Source organism: Scardinius erythrophthalmus (genome assembly GCF_964197995.2).
Source record: "Scardinius erythrophthalmus genome assembly, chromosome: 1".
Lineage (NCBI taxonomy): Eukaryota > Metazoa > Chordata > Actinopteri > Cypriniformes > Leuciscidae > Scardinius > Scardinius erythrophthalmus.
The window spans coordinates 70,495,497-70,511,413 of record NC_138221.1 but is presented as its reverse complement, the minus strand read 5'-3'; the positions used below and the strand labels follow the sequence as shown (position 1 = coordinate 70,511,413).

At 36.4% G+C, this 15,917-nt stretch overlaps 1 protein-coding gene across 3 annotated transcripts in view; it reads left to right on the top strand.

The window, feature by feature from the left end:
- The window catches only part of prkcab (protein kinase C, alpha, b), a 197,520-nt gene extending 183,506 nt beyond the window's left edge, over positions 1-14,014 (top strand). The window contains exons 14-18 of one of the 3 annotated variants that reach the window (XR_014030079.1): positions 1,340-1,420; positions 6,487-6,594; positions 7,578-7,718; positions 11,744-12,385; positions 12,453-13,956. Coding sequence is in view for 2 of the 3 variants with exons in the window: in XM_081363977.1 (XP_081220103.1) it covers positions 1,340-1,420; positions 6,487-6,594; positions 7,578-7,718; positions 11,744-11,911 (498 nt within the window). In the remaining variant the exon portion in view is untranslated. Of the gene's footprint in view, positions 1-1,339; positions 1,421-6,486; positions 6,595-7,577; positions 7,719-11,743 lie in introns of all 3 variants that reach the window. The other 2 variants (XM_081363977.1, XM_081363976.1) reach the window with 2 other exon arrangements.
- The last annotated feature ends 1,903 nt before the right edge of the window (positions 14,015-15,917 follow it).

The window sequence follows — 15,917 nt, the reverse complement described above, 5'->3', positions numbered from 1 at the left end:
GGGCCGGATCTGGGCTGACACTGTGTTGCTGTCTGGGTTTTTACAAAATTAGTATTATTAAACAGAGCCTATTGTATCATAGGGGAAAAAATCATGCGTGGAACAACATCAGTTTTATTAGTATGAGTCAGTTAGTATTATGTGTTCATCTGTTTATGTGTGTGTGTGTGTTTGTTGTGTATGAGGACTTTTAAGGTCAGGCCGTTGATGTGTATGCTGGTAGACAGTCTGCACTGTGGTTAGGTCACACTGCTCCTCTACTCACACACAGTGTTGTCAAACACTCAAATCTTCCTGTTTCTCACCAAAACAGACAGTTTGTCTCTCAATTGCTCATCTAAATTATTATTTTATAATATTTTATTTTTATTTTTGTATGAGCAACAACACTTTCCACATATGTGAGCCTGGATCACAAAACCTGTCACAAGTCGCACGGGTATATTTGTGGCAATAGCCAACAATACATTGTATGGGTCAACATTATCCATTTTTCTTTTATGCCAAAAATCATGAGGATATAAAGTAAAGATCATGTTCCATGAAGATATTTTGTAAATGTCCTACCGTAAATATATAAAACATGTATTTTTGTGAGTGAATGCAGCACAATCGCCAACATAAATGAACAACTTTAAAGGAGATTTTCTCAATGTTTAGATTTTTTTGCACCCTCAGATTCCAGATTTTCATAATAGTTGTATCTCGACCAAATATTGTCCTATCATAACAAACCATACATCAATGGAAAGCTTAATTATTCAGCTTGATGTATAAATCTCAATTTAAAAAAAATTGACCGGTTTTTCAATTTATATATTAATATAATTGTTTATGATTTGCAAAAGGCTGTGACAGACATTTAGTGCACTTTAAACTAGATACTTTTCATGCTATGCTAATTTTATGTAACACATCTCTAGTCATCTCTCTAAAGAATATGGCATAAGTGACGTTATTGCTTTTTAAAAAAGTAACAGGGCACCAATTTGTTCTCTATTTGTGGAAAGCGACACAACTATACGCAGTCATTTCCAAAGCACACATGAAGAGGAAGAGTGTGACATGAAACATACAGTCTCTATGCTTAACAAAGCCCTCATTAGCTTCCCCTGTGATTATGCACACTCATTAGTGTGTGTGTGTGCTGAATATGTGGGCAGAAATGGACCGGTGAAGGGAGAAAAAGCTATTATTACACAGCAAATGGCAAAAAATAGCCCCTTGAGCAATGATAACACATGCATTGTGCTCTTGACAAATGAATGGAGATTGAATAGTGTTTCCCAAGAGCCTGTGAGAGCTGAATGACGGACGTTTATTTCCTCTTCCTCCGCAGATAATCGCCTATCAGCCGTACGGTAAATCGGTGGACTGGTGGGCGTACGGCGTGCTCCTCTACGAGATGCTGGCTGGGCAGGTACGTGGACATGCGAATCAATTAGTGTTCTGTGTAGTCCTCGCATGAACACTTGTGATCGCAGCCCTGCTGTGATCAACACTGCTGAACTGACAAACACACGGTCTCCGAGCAACAGAGGCAGAACTGAGACTTTGGTTTGCTTCCAAGAATTGCATTTTCATGTATCAGTTTTGTAGCCGTGTTTGTTTTCCATGTTCAATACTCATTAAACCTTAAACGCATTCCTCGACCCAGGATGACTTACACTACCTTCCCCTCATTGTTTTTTTTAGTGAAGTTAGACAACAAGTCAATTTAATTCAATTCAACAAAAATGTATTTCAGTCCTCACAGACAATTTTTCATTCAAAAAAATATACATAATAACTGAAAAATGTGTAGGATGAAGCCGATACCTATTATGTATACCGTTTATACAGATCTAATGAGCATCACTTTTCTCACTGGATTTGATTCATAAAAGAAAAACGCAATCAAATATTAGTGTCACTGATGGAGGATCTGGAGAAGAAGCTGTCAGAGATCAGAATATTGATTTTAATTTTCCATATTTCCTGCGTTCCATCCCATGTGCATTTTTGTAGTCAATCTGTAGTTTTTCCCATGATTGTCTGCATGTGTGTCTTGTTAAGCTTATTACCCACTGTTAGACCTTACCGGTTTTTTTACAGTAAAATACTGGCAACACTGTTGCCAGTAATTTACTGTAATCTACAGTATGTTACTGTAAAAATGCACTAAAACTCGAGTTAACTAATTTCACTTGCAGAAGCCGACTGTCTTAAATTAACCAACTGTCATTTAAAAGTATTAACTAAAATTTATAATGCATTAATAAAGTGAGCAAAGTATTACTGTGAAATCTTTCATTTGAAACCACAAAAATGTTTTGATAAATAAAGAGATTTCCACTGGATCAGCAACTACACAGTCACTGTCTGTTAAATAAAGCAACATGCAGCAAATCATCAATGTTATTAGATCTTCTCCTGGACTGAAGCACAGGCTCTACTCTTCTGCACAACGGTGACCCAAAAAACAAGATTTTACAGTAAACTACTGGCAACAGTGTTGCCAGTATAAACCTGTTTTATAACTTACAGTTTATTACTGTTAAAATACATTTTGTGGGTGTGTCTTTTTATCTTACACTGTTAACCCTTTCAACCCCACAGGGAAATCCACACTACAAAGAGTAAAAAGTAACATTGAGACAGTGTTACAGTGAGATAATTAAGTGAATATGTAAGTGATTGTTGAGCATTAGTGATGAACACCTGCTGTTAGAACAGACAATAGAGAAACACAAGACCTACAACTGACTTCCAGCCATTACACATCATTACACTTAGTATTAACCAGTATGACTTTATTTCTGTCATACATCTACAGAAGTTGTTGAGATGTTTAATTGAAAATGTTTGGTTTGAAGTTACCATTATAGAGATCAGTGTTTGCTTTAGTTGGGATGCTGATGCTAAAACATTAGTGTTTCTTTTGCTGCTTGAGCTGTTTTTGTGCAAGTCACACTTGTGCACACACACAGATTATGAATGATTGCGATTATGATGACAAAATCATCATATTGCCTGTTCATTCACTAAGGAATTCATTCCTACTCATTCAGAGTTTTATCTTCAATCAAAAGTGTTACATTACCACCACTGTGAAACCACAGCAATAAATAACAATTACTTATTTAACACATCATGCATAAACCAAAAAATAACAGAGCTATACTATCTTTTAGATACACAGAGATATCACAATTTAGCACATGAATCTCAACAATGGTGGCAATATTTTTATTATTATTCATGCAGCAGTGCATGCTGGGAGTTTTATACTATCCTGGAACCCAGCATGCACTGCGACATGAAACTTTTGATTGTCACCATTGTTGAGATTCATATACTGATTGTTGATGTCTGTGTGTGTCTGAGTCAAGCAGGAGTTAAACATGTTTTAATGCACTATATGATTACGATATTGTTCAGAAGAACTGATTACAGAAATGTTGATTTCATGTTGTAGATTCACAATTAAATATGCTAAATATGAAACATCCATTAATTCAAAGAATATATACAGGAAGGATCTGAAAACCAGACATGTCCAGGATGATTGTTAAACAATCACAAAAGTCAAAAATAACTAATCATCTTCCTCTTGACTTTTTCTTGCCACAACAAATGTGCTTTATAAGCTCACTGATACAGCAGCCAGAGAGAGATGAATGGTAAGCAGTCAAGAGACAAGAGACCAACTAAAGCAAATACTAATCTCCATCATGGTGACAACAAACTTTATTATTAACTCAATCTCTGTAAATTCTCAACAAGAACTTTTGTACTTGTATGAAAGAAATAATGTTAAACTGGTTTGTAAACTGGTTTCACACTCAGTGTTGCTGGAAGTCAGTTGTAGTTTCTGTGTTTCTCTTTTTTATTTTCTTGTTTCTCTGTCCTTCAGTGATTCTGCTTATCAGTGTTCATCAGTGTCTCAATTCACTCACTTCTTTTCATTCAAGTGGACTATATTAGTGAACTAATGTAGGGAATAGTGAATGAGATAGGGTGTGATTGGGAAAACAGCCTCTGAGTGTCGATTTTGAGCACTGTTAATTCACAGTATATTCCTGTAGGCTAGTTTTATTTTCTACGGTATATTACTGTTTTAATGGAAAATGGTATATGATATTGTCAGAATTTGGCCTTTTTTTACAGCAAGGGTTAACAGTGCCCCTTGTGTTTCTCAAGGTTCTGTTTCTGTTTCTTTATTCCTTGTGTTTCCCGTTAATATATATATATATATATATATATATATATATATATATATATATATATATATATATATATATATATATATATATATTACTTTATTAATTAATAACCCTGCACTTAGATCCTCGTTCTCCTGCCACCACTCATTACATAAAGTATATGATGCAAAACATTGCAAAATAAAAATAAAAGGTACTCACTGTTTTGAAAGTATAGCATCTTTGCATAAAATCACTAAATATCAGTATATATCAAAATATTTTTGCATTCATTTATAATAATGCATCAATACCTTATATATCTGTTGTGTGATATTTATTACAGTTCCACTTCTAAGAAAGAATCTGGAAGCTTTTCTCTGTAATTTTGTACTCTTTGGAAGGAGATTATTATTAAACAAAATGATTTGAATACATTTTATATAATACAATATATTTTATGTTACAACATTATTATTTTCATATTTCACATATTTTATATCCATGATTTCACCAGCCTGATCTCATTGTTTATATGTAGGTATTTGTACAGTAAGATTTAGTAGTAACATTTACATGCGCAAATACTTTTGTTTTAAGATCCTTTCATAGATCGATTTTTGTTCATTTCATTGTGAATGCAAACACAAGGTGTGTGTGTGGTAGAACCGCACTTTACGTAAAATACAGTACATAAGAATTCTGATGAGAACACAGAAAAGTTTGAAATTGCAGGATCGGTTTCATTAACAAAGACTTTTAATTTTCATTCGTATGCTTCACTCTGCATCGGACATGGTGAATAAACTGCTTTATTGGTCTCTTCTGGCATATTCTCTGTTCATTTCAGTGAGATTCATTAATACAAAGTGCTTCCCAGTCGTCTATACTTTTTGCCAGAACGGTTACCACGGTTACGTCGTTTACATCTCATCTCTCTCTCTTTGACTCCCGGGTCCAATTACCCAACAGAACAATCTTGTGTTTCACTCGGGAGGTTTTTGCCCCCATTCTTCCCTATGTAATATATCAACCCACTGCTGTGAGGATACAAAAAGAAATGACTGTGGAATGACTCGGGAATCATAACGGTGCACTGGTCCTCTTCAGAAACTATTGCATTGAGTCGTGTGGGTGTCTGCTAATGATCCGTCTGGCACACTTAAAAAGGACTGAGAATCGGTCTTTGAGCACAACCCTGTACCACAGAATCAATGAGTGCGTTTACATGCACATTCTCAACCCGATAACAACGTGTGTGTGGTCATGTAAACGCGTTAAACCATTTCCGTTATCGCCGTTAGATCATGAACGGCTTAAGAATACAACTTTAACCCTTTCAACCCCACAGAAAAAAACCTGTAGTTCACACTGCAAAGAGTTAAAGTAACATTGATGCAGTGTTGAAATGAGATAATTATGTGAATATGTACGTGATTGTTGAGCATTATTGATGAACACCTGCTGTTAACAAGCAGAAACACTAAAGGAAAAGGAACAACAAGAACAGAAAAATTCCAGCTATTACACATTATTACGCTTATTATTTACCAGTTTGACTTTATTTCTGTCGTACGTCTACAGAAGCTCTTATTGAGATGTTTAATAGAAAATGTCTGGTTTGATGTCACCATAATGGTGATCAGTTTTTAAGAATAGACCGATCGATACAGCTAGATTCACGCTGCTTTACTTTAATGCTTTATTTAATATCACAACTCACATAATAAAATGAAAGTGAAATAAATGGATGCTTGGGTTATGGCGTCACCACCGCTAGTTTTTATAACTCAGTCTTTTAAACGCGGTAACTTGCATTGCCGGGTTATTGATTTGCATGTAAATCGGTAAATTGGGTTATTTCAATAAACTGATTTTTGGTAGTTATCAGCGTATTAGTGTACATGTAAAGGATCTCAATGTCAAGTTCATAAATAAATATTCATCATTTATGGGTTTGTTGAATCTCTATGACTGCTCTAATACTATACTGTAAATATTACAATATTAGACATCTTTATGGGTTTGTTGAATCTCTGACTGCTCTAATACTATACTGTAAATATGACAATATTAGACTGTTGCCATGTTTAAAGATATTAATGTTAGTTAAGACTAAGAAAAAAAAGCATGTGTGAATTCAAACAGGTTGATGCATTTATTGTAATCTCTCAAGATTACCAACATTTAGAATAAAGCTTGAAAACTTTCAAGACACTGTTTGCACTTGTTTATTATTTGATTGATATGTTTTTATCCTAGAACATACATGGAAATGTAATCACACTGCATTTTCTAACAGCCTCCCTTTGATGGCGAGGACGAGGATGAGCTGTTTCAGTCCATAATGGAGCACAATGTGTCCTACCCCAAATCCCTGTCCAAAGAGGCCGTGTCCATCTGTAAAGGGGTCAGTCCTGAAACATCCGCACCAGCTCCTGTATTTCTACACATTTCTATATGCATGAGATGCCACCTGTATATATATGAGAAAAGAATAATTCAGAGGCGATGGTGGAATTAAATTTTCAGCTTGGATTAATAACTGGTGTACTTTAATATTGCTGTCAGCTCAAGTCATGGAAATGAGTGGAAGATCATAATATTTCATTTCTATTCTGCTTGATTATGTTCCCCTATGAGGCCAATAAGATTAATATGATTCATGGTGGCGATATAAAAGTGAGTAAAGGCAGTGATGACACTTTATGATAATGGCCCCTAAGATCATGATTATAATATGCGTCATTAGTTAATGTAGAATAGTTTCATATATCATTAAACTTTAAAATGTGTATTTATATATGATCTTTTGGTCACAGTGTAATTTTTCTTAATGATTATAAATGAACATTATATTAAAAAAGTGTTAAATAAGACACTTATGTTATTTAGTTAGTTAGGAACATTAGGAAAATGTTTTGTTTTATTTAAGTGATTTTATTTTATATTTAGCACAGCCAAATTGGAAAATGTTAGTATTGTTCTAGTATATTTGATAGAGGTCTGCTTCCCAACCTGAGCCCAGAGGAACTTCAAAATAAATAAATTCTGTATGAATGTTTAAGTGGAAGTGAATCAATCAATCAAAAACTAACTTTATCTGGACAATAACTTTATTCTAGAGCTGCTGTAAAGCCAAAACGATCTCTGTTACTGTAATTTCCTATAATCACTGTAAAGCTGCTTTGAAACAATCTATATTGGTAAAAGCGCTGTATAAATTAAGGTGACTTGACTTTATAATGACGAATAAATAATTCATATAAATGGTTTATACTTTATATTTATCCTTCCTATTTTTCTGACTGCACACAGATGCTCTTTCATTCTTGAGTCTGAGGTAGATGGTCTCAGGTTTAATAATCTGTCTTCTCGTCCACACACACACAGCTGATGACGAAGCATCCATCGAAGCGTCTCGGATGCGGTCCGGAGGGGGAGAGGGATATAAAGGAGCAAGCTTTCTTCCGCAGAATTGACTGGGAGCGGCTGGCCAACAGAGAGATACAGCCTGTTTTCAAACCCAAAGTGGTGAGTGTGAATGTGATGTGTGAATATGATGTGCGAATATGATGTCTGTCAGCTTTGCCAAGGCTGTTGGTGTTGTTGGATGACAGCTCACTTTCTAAGGTCACAGATGGTCACAACAGTTCTCCAGTCACCAGTACACTGATGCCATCACTGTAAAACTTCGACCTGTAAATTAAAATACAAACACTGATCACCATAATGGCGACTACAATCTTTATTATTTTCAATAAAACATCAACATCTAAATCTATGTTAATTCTCAACAAGAACATTTGTACATGTATGAAAGAAATAATGTTAAACTGGTTTGTAAACTGGTTTCACGCTCATTGTGGCTTGAAGTCAGTTGTAGTTTTTGTGTTTCTGCTCATCTCTTTTTTCTGTTCTTGTCCATCCTGCTTATCAAATGTTCATCAGTGTCTCAATTCACTCACTTTTTTTAATTCACTCTGTCAAATGGACTATATTAGTGAACTAATGTAGGGAATAGTGTATAGGGTGTGATTTTGAACACAGCCACAATTAGATCCGAATAATCTAGTAAATTATAGACCCATTTCAAATCTACCTTTTATGTCTAAAATACTAGAAAAAGTTGTGTCCGCTCAACTGGGCTCTTTCTTACAAGAAAATGACACCTATGAAAAGTTTCAGTCTGGATTCAGGCCGCATCATAGCACTGAAACTGCGCTCGTTAAAATCACAAATGATTTACTTTTAGCTTCTGACCAAGGCTGTATCTCAATATTAGTTTTACTTGATCTTAGTGCTGCGTTCGATACTATAGATCATACAATACTCTTAGATCGACTACAAAATTATACTGGTGTTCAAGGACAAGCATTAAGCTGGTTTAGATCGTATTTATCTGACCGCTACCATTTTGTTTATTTAAATGGAGAAAAATCTATCATAACTCCAGTAAACTATGGAGTGCCGCAGGGATCTGTGTTAGGCCCTCTATTATTCTCAATATATATGCTGCCACTTGGAAATATTATAAGGAAACATGGAATTAGTTTCCATTGTTATGCTGATGACACTCAAATCTATATTTCATCACGGCCAGATGAAAACGCTAAATTATCCAAATTGACAGAGTGTGTTAAAGATATAAAAGATTGGATGACGCATAATTTTCTTTTATTAAATCCAGACAAGACAGAGGTACTACTTATCGGTTCAAAAAACCACCCACAAAACCTCTCACAATACAACTTTAACATAGTAGGATGTCCTGTTACTTCATCCTCTACAGTAAAAGACCTGGGTGTTATATTAGACTGCAACCTGTCTTTTGAAAATCATATTTCATATGTTACAAGAACAGCCTTTTTCCACCTTAGAAACATTGCTAAGCTACGTAATATGCTATCAGTTTCTGACGCAGAAAAGTTAGTTCATGCATTCATGACCTCGAGACTAGATTACTGTAATGCTTTATTAGCTGGTTGTCCTGCATCCTTAATAAACAAGCTACAGTTAGTCCAAAATGCCGCCGCTAGAGTTCTAACTAGATCAAGAAAATATGATCATATAACACCGATTTTATCATCCCTACATTGGTTACCTATAAAGTCCCGTATTAATTACAAGGTATTGCTACTGACTTATAAAGCCCTAAACGGCTTAGCTCCAGTCTATTTAACCGATCTTCTATCGCCCTATAATCCATCGCGCTCTTTAAGATCACTAAATTCGAGGCTTTTGGTCATACCTAGGATATCCAGATCCACCAAAGGAGGGAGAGCATTTTCACATTTAGCACCAAAACTCTGGAATAGTCTTCCGGATACTGTTCGTTGCTCAGACTCGCTCTCCCAGTTTAAAACTAGATTAAAGACGCATCTCTTCAGCCAGGCATTCATATAATACTTTTAATCCTACAGTTAAATCCGACCTCTAGTTCATAAACGCCAGAGGAGAACTGGCCCCCGACTGAGCCCGGGTTCTCCCAAGGTTTTTTTTTTTCTCCATTAGGTCACCTGATGGAGTTTTTCGGTTCCTTGCCACTGTTGCCTTTGGCTTGCTCAGTTGGGGATATTTGGGGATATTTAATTGAATTAATCAATCAACGATACTATTGATCAGCATTACCGAACGTAGACGTTCCACTAGAAACAAACATTGATGTATTGTTCTAATTTATTACTGTGAAGCTGCTTTGATACAACCTGTGTTGTGAAAAGCGCTATATAAATAAACTTGACTTGACTTGACTTGACAGCCGCTCAGTGTCGACTTTGAGCAGTGTTAATTCACAGTATATTCCTGTTGGCTATTTTCTCAAAAACAACAGTTATTAACCAGAATGCATTGTTTTCTAAGATATATTACTGTTTTAATGGAAAATGCTATGTTATTGTCAGAAGTTGACAGTTACTCTAATCGTACCCTTCCTCAAGTCAAGCAAAAGCTCCACTTTTCACCTCAATGGTAGCCCAGTGTAATTGAAACACTTCCAAATCCCAACATAACTCAACATTAAACATACTTTTCTCATCTTGCAACAGAAAAAGTTATACTTTACTTCAACATTTTTACTCTGGCTGTTAAATCCCATGCAAAGCATGCTGGGGACTACACTTTCAGTTACATCACACTGTGAGTCTGGCAGTCTATCAGATCCTTGAGATGAATGAATAATTTTCTTTCTTTCACTTGTTCAGTGCATGACAGGAAGTTAACAATTGGCGAAGGGAGGCGTTGGTGACCTGCCTAATGAAACAATGGGGGGTTGAGAGCTCACACTGTTACAGCTCAATGTACTGTTTATAGTCTTGACCAGCCAATGAGGTCACTGACGCAAGATCAGTCTGAATGTCAATATGAAACGTGTTCACGCTCCCGTTTTAGTTTACATTGAAGTGAGACTTGATCTGATCCATCAGGAATTATTGGTTGATGCAAAATTGGCCATAATGGCCGGTGAATGGAGGAGTCGGGTTCAAAAAAAGAAGTTTCCGTGATGTCAGCTAAAAGAGAAAGTCATTTTAGAGCTGGTGGATTATGTATTGAAGACAAACATTTTTCCCTTTAGAATAATGTACACTGATCACCTGCATTGTGCATTACGAATATACACAGGGTCTTTATTTTGATGATCCCTTTAACACATTCTGGTGATTATTAGTAGACTGGTAGGATTAGGGTTAGAATAAATTGAAATGTAGTTGCAAAGTTACTTATAGGCCCAGATTCAACGCGTACCAAATGTGGGCCGGATCTGGGCCGACACCATGTTGCTGTCTGGGAAAAGAAAAGCTGTGCAAACCTTTACATGCATTTGAAAAAGATGATCCCAATGTATTGTAAGAATCCAGGAGTGATCATAAAAAACCACAGTTCACTGCAAAAAGTTTTGGTGATCAGCTCTCTCACTTCTAGGATGATTTCTCAGCATTTGATTTGGAACCTGGCACGTTTTCTCTCTTAGTTTGGTTAATTTACGCATATATGAACACGGCAATCACACTCGAATCCACACCAAGACAATCGGTCCAAGATCATTTGACAAGGTGGTCTCGGTCCGATTGAAAACTCAAGAGTGGTTTGGTTTGGTGATTCCGGTGCAATCTGACCAATGATAGGACACTTTTACTCACATCTGACTTGCGGAAACACATTTCGGTACATTTGAGCCCACATGATAAAGGCCTGGACTATTTTAAGAGTCGTTTCATGTGTTCGCATCAAAACCACCCACCCTGTGTGCTGATCCTCCCTCACTGTGTTTATGCTGTATGTGTGTTGAAGTTTTTAACGGGGTATAATTTGATTCATCTCATACTGTGTCCACCCATGAGTGTTTGCAGAGCCCTGGGGTTAAAAGAGCCCCCTCAAAGGACCCTTTTGGTACGTCATTTCAACCTGAATATTCCCCCTCCAATAAAACCCTCCTTTTACTGGACATATGAGTGTACATGTTGCCCGTGACGTCAATGAATTTTCTCTCATGCACTCTGCCAGCTTTTCAATTGAATCTAATAATAACCCACGTCTTTCTTCTCGCCTTCCTTTCACAGAGCGGCAAAGCAGCGGAGAACTTCGACAAATTCTTCACCCGCACGCAACCCATGTTGACCCCTCCAGACCAACTGGTCATCGCCAACATCGACCAGAGCGAATTTGCTGGATTCTCTTTCATAAACCCCGAGTTCATCCACCCATCGTCGCTTCACAGCGTGGTATGAGACGGCCCGATGAAGAAGAGGCTCACCTAACAACTGCATCCATGTTATCAATGAACTCATCAAATCTTTGTAGAAAGTTGAATACCCTTTATCTGAACATATCTGAACTGAAGGGAGGACTGGAGAAGTGGTTTTGACAGAAGATTCAGAATTTGAGGGCAATATCTAATGGAGATGATTTATGATCTGTTCCAAAGCCTGATGAGCATTTTATTGGCATTGATGGTTTTATGAAGAATCTTTAACATCCATAGAACCTTTCCATTACACAAAAGGCTCTTTAGATTTTTAAAATGTTCTATCAATGTTCTTGTAAGAACTTTTCAACCAAAAAATGGTTCTTCTATGGAATCACTGCATTTTGAACTTTTGTTATTAAGAGTGTAGACTGACAAATGATTATTTTATGAGGATCCATCTCGGTTAGGAGACAGAAAGGCTTTTAAACAGAACTATAATGTTTGCCCTCATACTGTCCCAGACAACAACATATTGTCGGCCCAGATCTGGCCCACATCTGGCAGATCCAGTGGTGGTCCAGTGGCTGGGCCAACAATATGTTTCTGTCTGGGGTAGTAATGACAGTTTATCTAATGCTTGGATGCAGATAGAAATTATGTTCAGGCTGAGAATATTTTACAAAATCCACAGATATTTTTGATGGTGGAGATAGTGAACGATCCCCTTTTCCAGTCCTCAGATTATAGTGTGTGTGAAGCATGCTGACATGAAACAGGTTTTTGTGTCCTATTCCTGATGTCCTCTACTGCCATTTCTAATGTTCTTGAATTATATATTTGTAAATCTAAATCTTGTTATAGGAGTGCCAAAATATAACTGCATCAAAAAAGTTTTTATATCCAGCTCTATATATGCATATTGATTTCCTACTAGATGGTGGTGTCCCTTATCTTGGGCTGAAACTTGAACCCTTATCGCTCTTCGAGTTTTAGCATGACAACTTCCAATCCCGTCACTGCCTGCTCGCCTGGTTCCTACTTACTCAACATATACAGAACTTTTACTCTTGCTCTAAATGAGTGATTCCTTATTGATAATACGCAGGCCCATGTACCCGCTTGCATGTTCATTTTTATTAAATGCTTAATTTATCAAATTTTTTCGATGGATGTTTAAGCCCAGAAATGGTCTTTGGTTTAAATCTTGCATATTATGCTAAAGAAAACTAGCACTACTACACCATAAAGAGCATGTGACGAGACCAAATACATGCTTACTGTAGAGGCTGGGTCTCCAAAACCAAATTCAGGACATATTTCACTCAAGAAATTCTTTGCTTAAAGAAAACGAAGCCTGTTTTTTAAAACCATTAAGATTTTTTTGCATCGTGACATTTGCAGCACTCACTGTTAAAGGGGCTATATGTGAGAATTTCATGTATTAATCAGTTTTTTATAGGCAGTGTGTAAACAGCTTGTGATGAAACTTAAAAAACAAGACCTTCCCCGACTTCCTAGGTTGTATATGAAAGCCTGTAGGCTGATTTCCGTTCTGTGACACATGATATTAGTGCTTATACAATGTTCAGGATAATGTCAAATAGAGGTATTCTGTTCTGTAATATCAATGTGTCATGCAAAGAATTGAAATTCATTCAAACTATAGTCTCACATCGCCAGATCTCTGTTTGTCGACGTAATGCCGGTGCATTGCGAACCTGGTGCAAACATATCCGCATGGTTATGATCAGATGCTTTCTGAACTGCTGTTTTCTCTGTTTATTTTATTATTATTATTGAGAGCACATATTTACATATTCATCTAAACACCGCTCTCAGCAGCGTGGACGGATGTTCGTTAACAGTATATTACTGTAAAGGTATTTCCAACTTCTTTTTACTTCCAAGCAAAGAACGAAAGAACTTTGCCGTGAGTATATCGGGGCGTTGAATCACGTTCATGTGTACGTTACGTGTGAACGAGTAAGTTGACGCTGCAGTTCACTTAACGGCCACCAGTGTCGTTAATAACAAACGTTTCTGAATTCTCCATATAGCCCCTTTAAGCTTATTTTCCCTAAATGCAAAAAAAAAAAAAAAAAAAAACTCTTGTGGCAAAATGCGAAATAAAGGTTTTTACTGTAAAATTGACTGTACATTGTTAAGTTCAAATCATGGTAGTGTTTGTTGTTTGTGCTGCTTTTTACTGCAATACTTCATAACAGTAATGATAATCTAATGAAAATCATCCCTGAGAATAATGAGAACTAAGTTTTAAAAAAACATTCGAGGAGAAAGTGTGCATAACTGTCTTAACATATTTGCCACAATGCAAAAAACTCCTAATGGTCTTTAAATACAATATTTTTGACATTTTAAATCATCACTATCTATGCTCAACATGATTTTGTGACTTATGTTTGAGGGGGATGAGAGGTCAGTTATGTATAACCTCTAATATAACCCTTTTTCTGCTAGTGTTTATGTCCTGCTCTTCGTGTTAAATTACATGTTCTGAAGTTCTTATCAAACAGAGCTTTCCGGTATTTATCTCATATTTTGTATCTTTTTAGTTAATGATTATCATGCATATTTGCTCTTTGAGTACTCTTAAGTAAAGCGCTAATGTTTACTGTCACACTTAAGGTACATTATATTCCATGTTTTTTGTAAATACAGAGAAAGCATATATAGGCCTACATTGTCCTGCAGATTTTATACTAAGAACTGAATGTGCTTTTACTAACTTAGATGGTTTCTATGTTTAGATGATCCAAAAAGACTAGTTTGCAAACCTTTGTTATATGTAACTCTGCGATGTTTTCTATGCTGATAGTGTACGTGTAGGAGCTGTGTGTAGACGGACTGGGCTATGTGGATGTACTCATACAGTTTGTGTGTTTGAACTGCAGCTGCTGTGTGCATGTGGCGTGTCGGCAAATCGGCGCATGCGAAAAGTGTTGCATGATTCCAGGAATCCGGAGTCCTCTAGCATGGGATGATTGTCACATCGAGTACGATACCTGTCCCACCTTAACTATCTTCCATCATGTCATTGTTGCTTTCTTTCCCGTTTAGTTTCAGTCGGTGGATGAAGAATTAGACTTCCATATAGATTCCTATCACTGTCTGATTTACCTAAAAGACAACAGGGAAAAGATGGAAATTCAATTTTAGCACACTTCAGACATCATTTTTTGGATTCTCCTTGTAATCAGTACCTCAGAAATGCTGTATTTACACATTAGATGGCTCGGTTTGGGCTCTTGTCTTGTGCCAAGCCTTCGGTGGAACCGGTGAATTTCACCACTCTGTGAGCTCATGTGATCCGTCATTTTTCAGTATATAGCTATTTTTGAATTTTAATAGACCTGATGTTCGATGTGCACGCCCCTGTGGATGGAGGAAAAGCAAACAGGATCAAGTAGATATTCCAGGTGTTTATTTCTTCATCCTATGAAGTAAATGAATTCATGTCATGAGTGGAAATAGAGCCGGTCCTCTTACGAAGCGATAGAGAAAGTCTTGCAGGATGCAGGTTAACACAAGTGTCTCACATTGAGAGTATTTGGAATGTAAAGTTAATGTGTTTTGGTTGTGGTTTCTGCATGTGAGGTGGCATTACAGAATTCACTTGACATATTAAAGTATCTCATATGAACATTCCACCCAGCCATTTCTTAATATAGATTCTACCAGGAATTATACAAATATTTATTACTATTGTTATTAAATTATAAATTCCAGGACAGTGTTTTAGTTTGAAAAAGTTATTTCACTCTTCATTGTTTTTCTTTAGAGAATTCTGTCCCTCTGTAGTTTGTGAAGGATAACATGTATAAATAAATGTATGACAAAAATGGATAACGTCCATGTTCTGGTTCTTCAACGTCAGGAAGGTAATTGGGTTTAAATGGGGTTGTGCTTTTTCGGATGTAACCTTTCATGTAGTGTGTAATAAAGCTGTTTGTTAATGTAAAAGGTCTACAAAGTTTTAAAGATCAAAGTGCACTATAAATGGAGTTATTGTCTCCTAAAAGAAACAA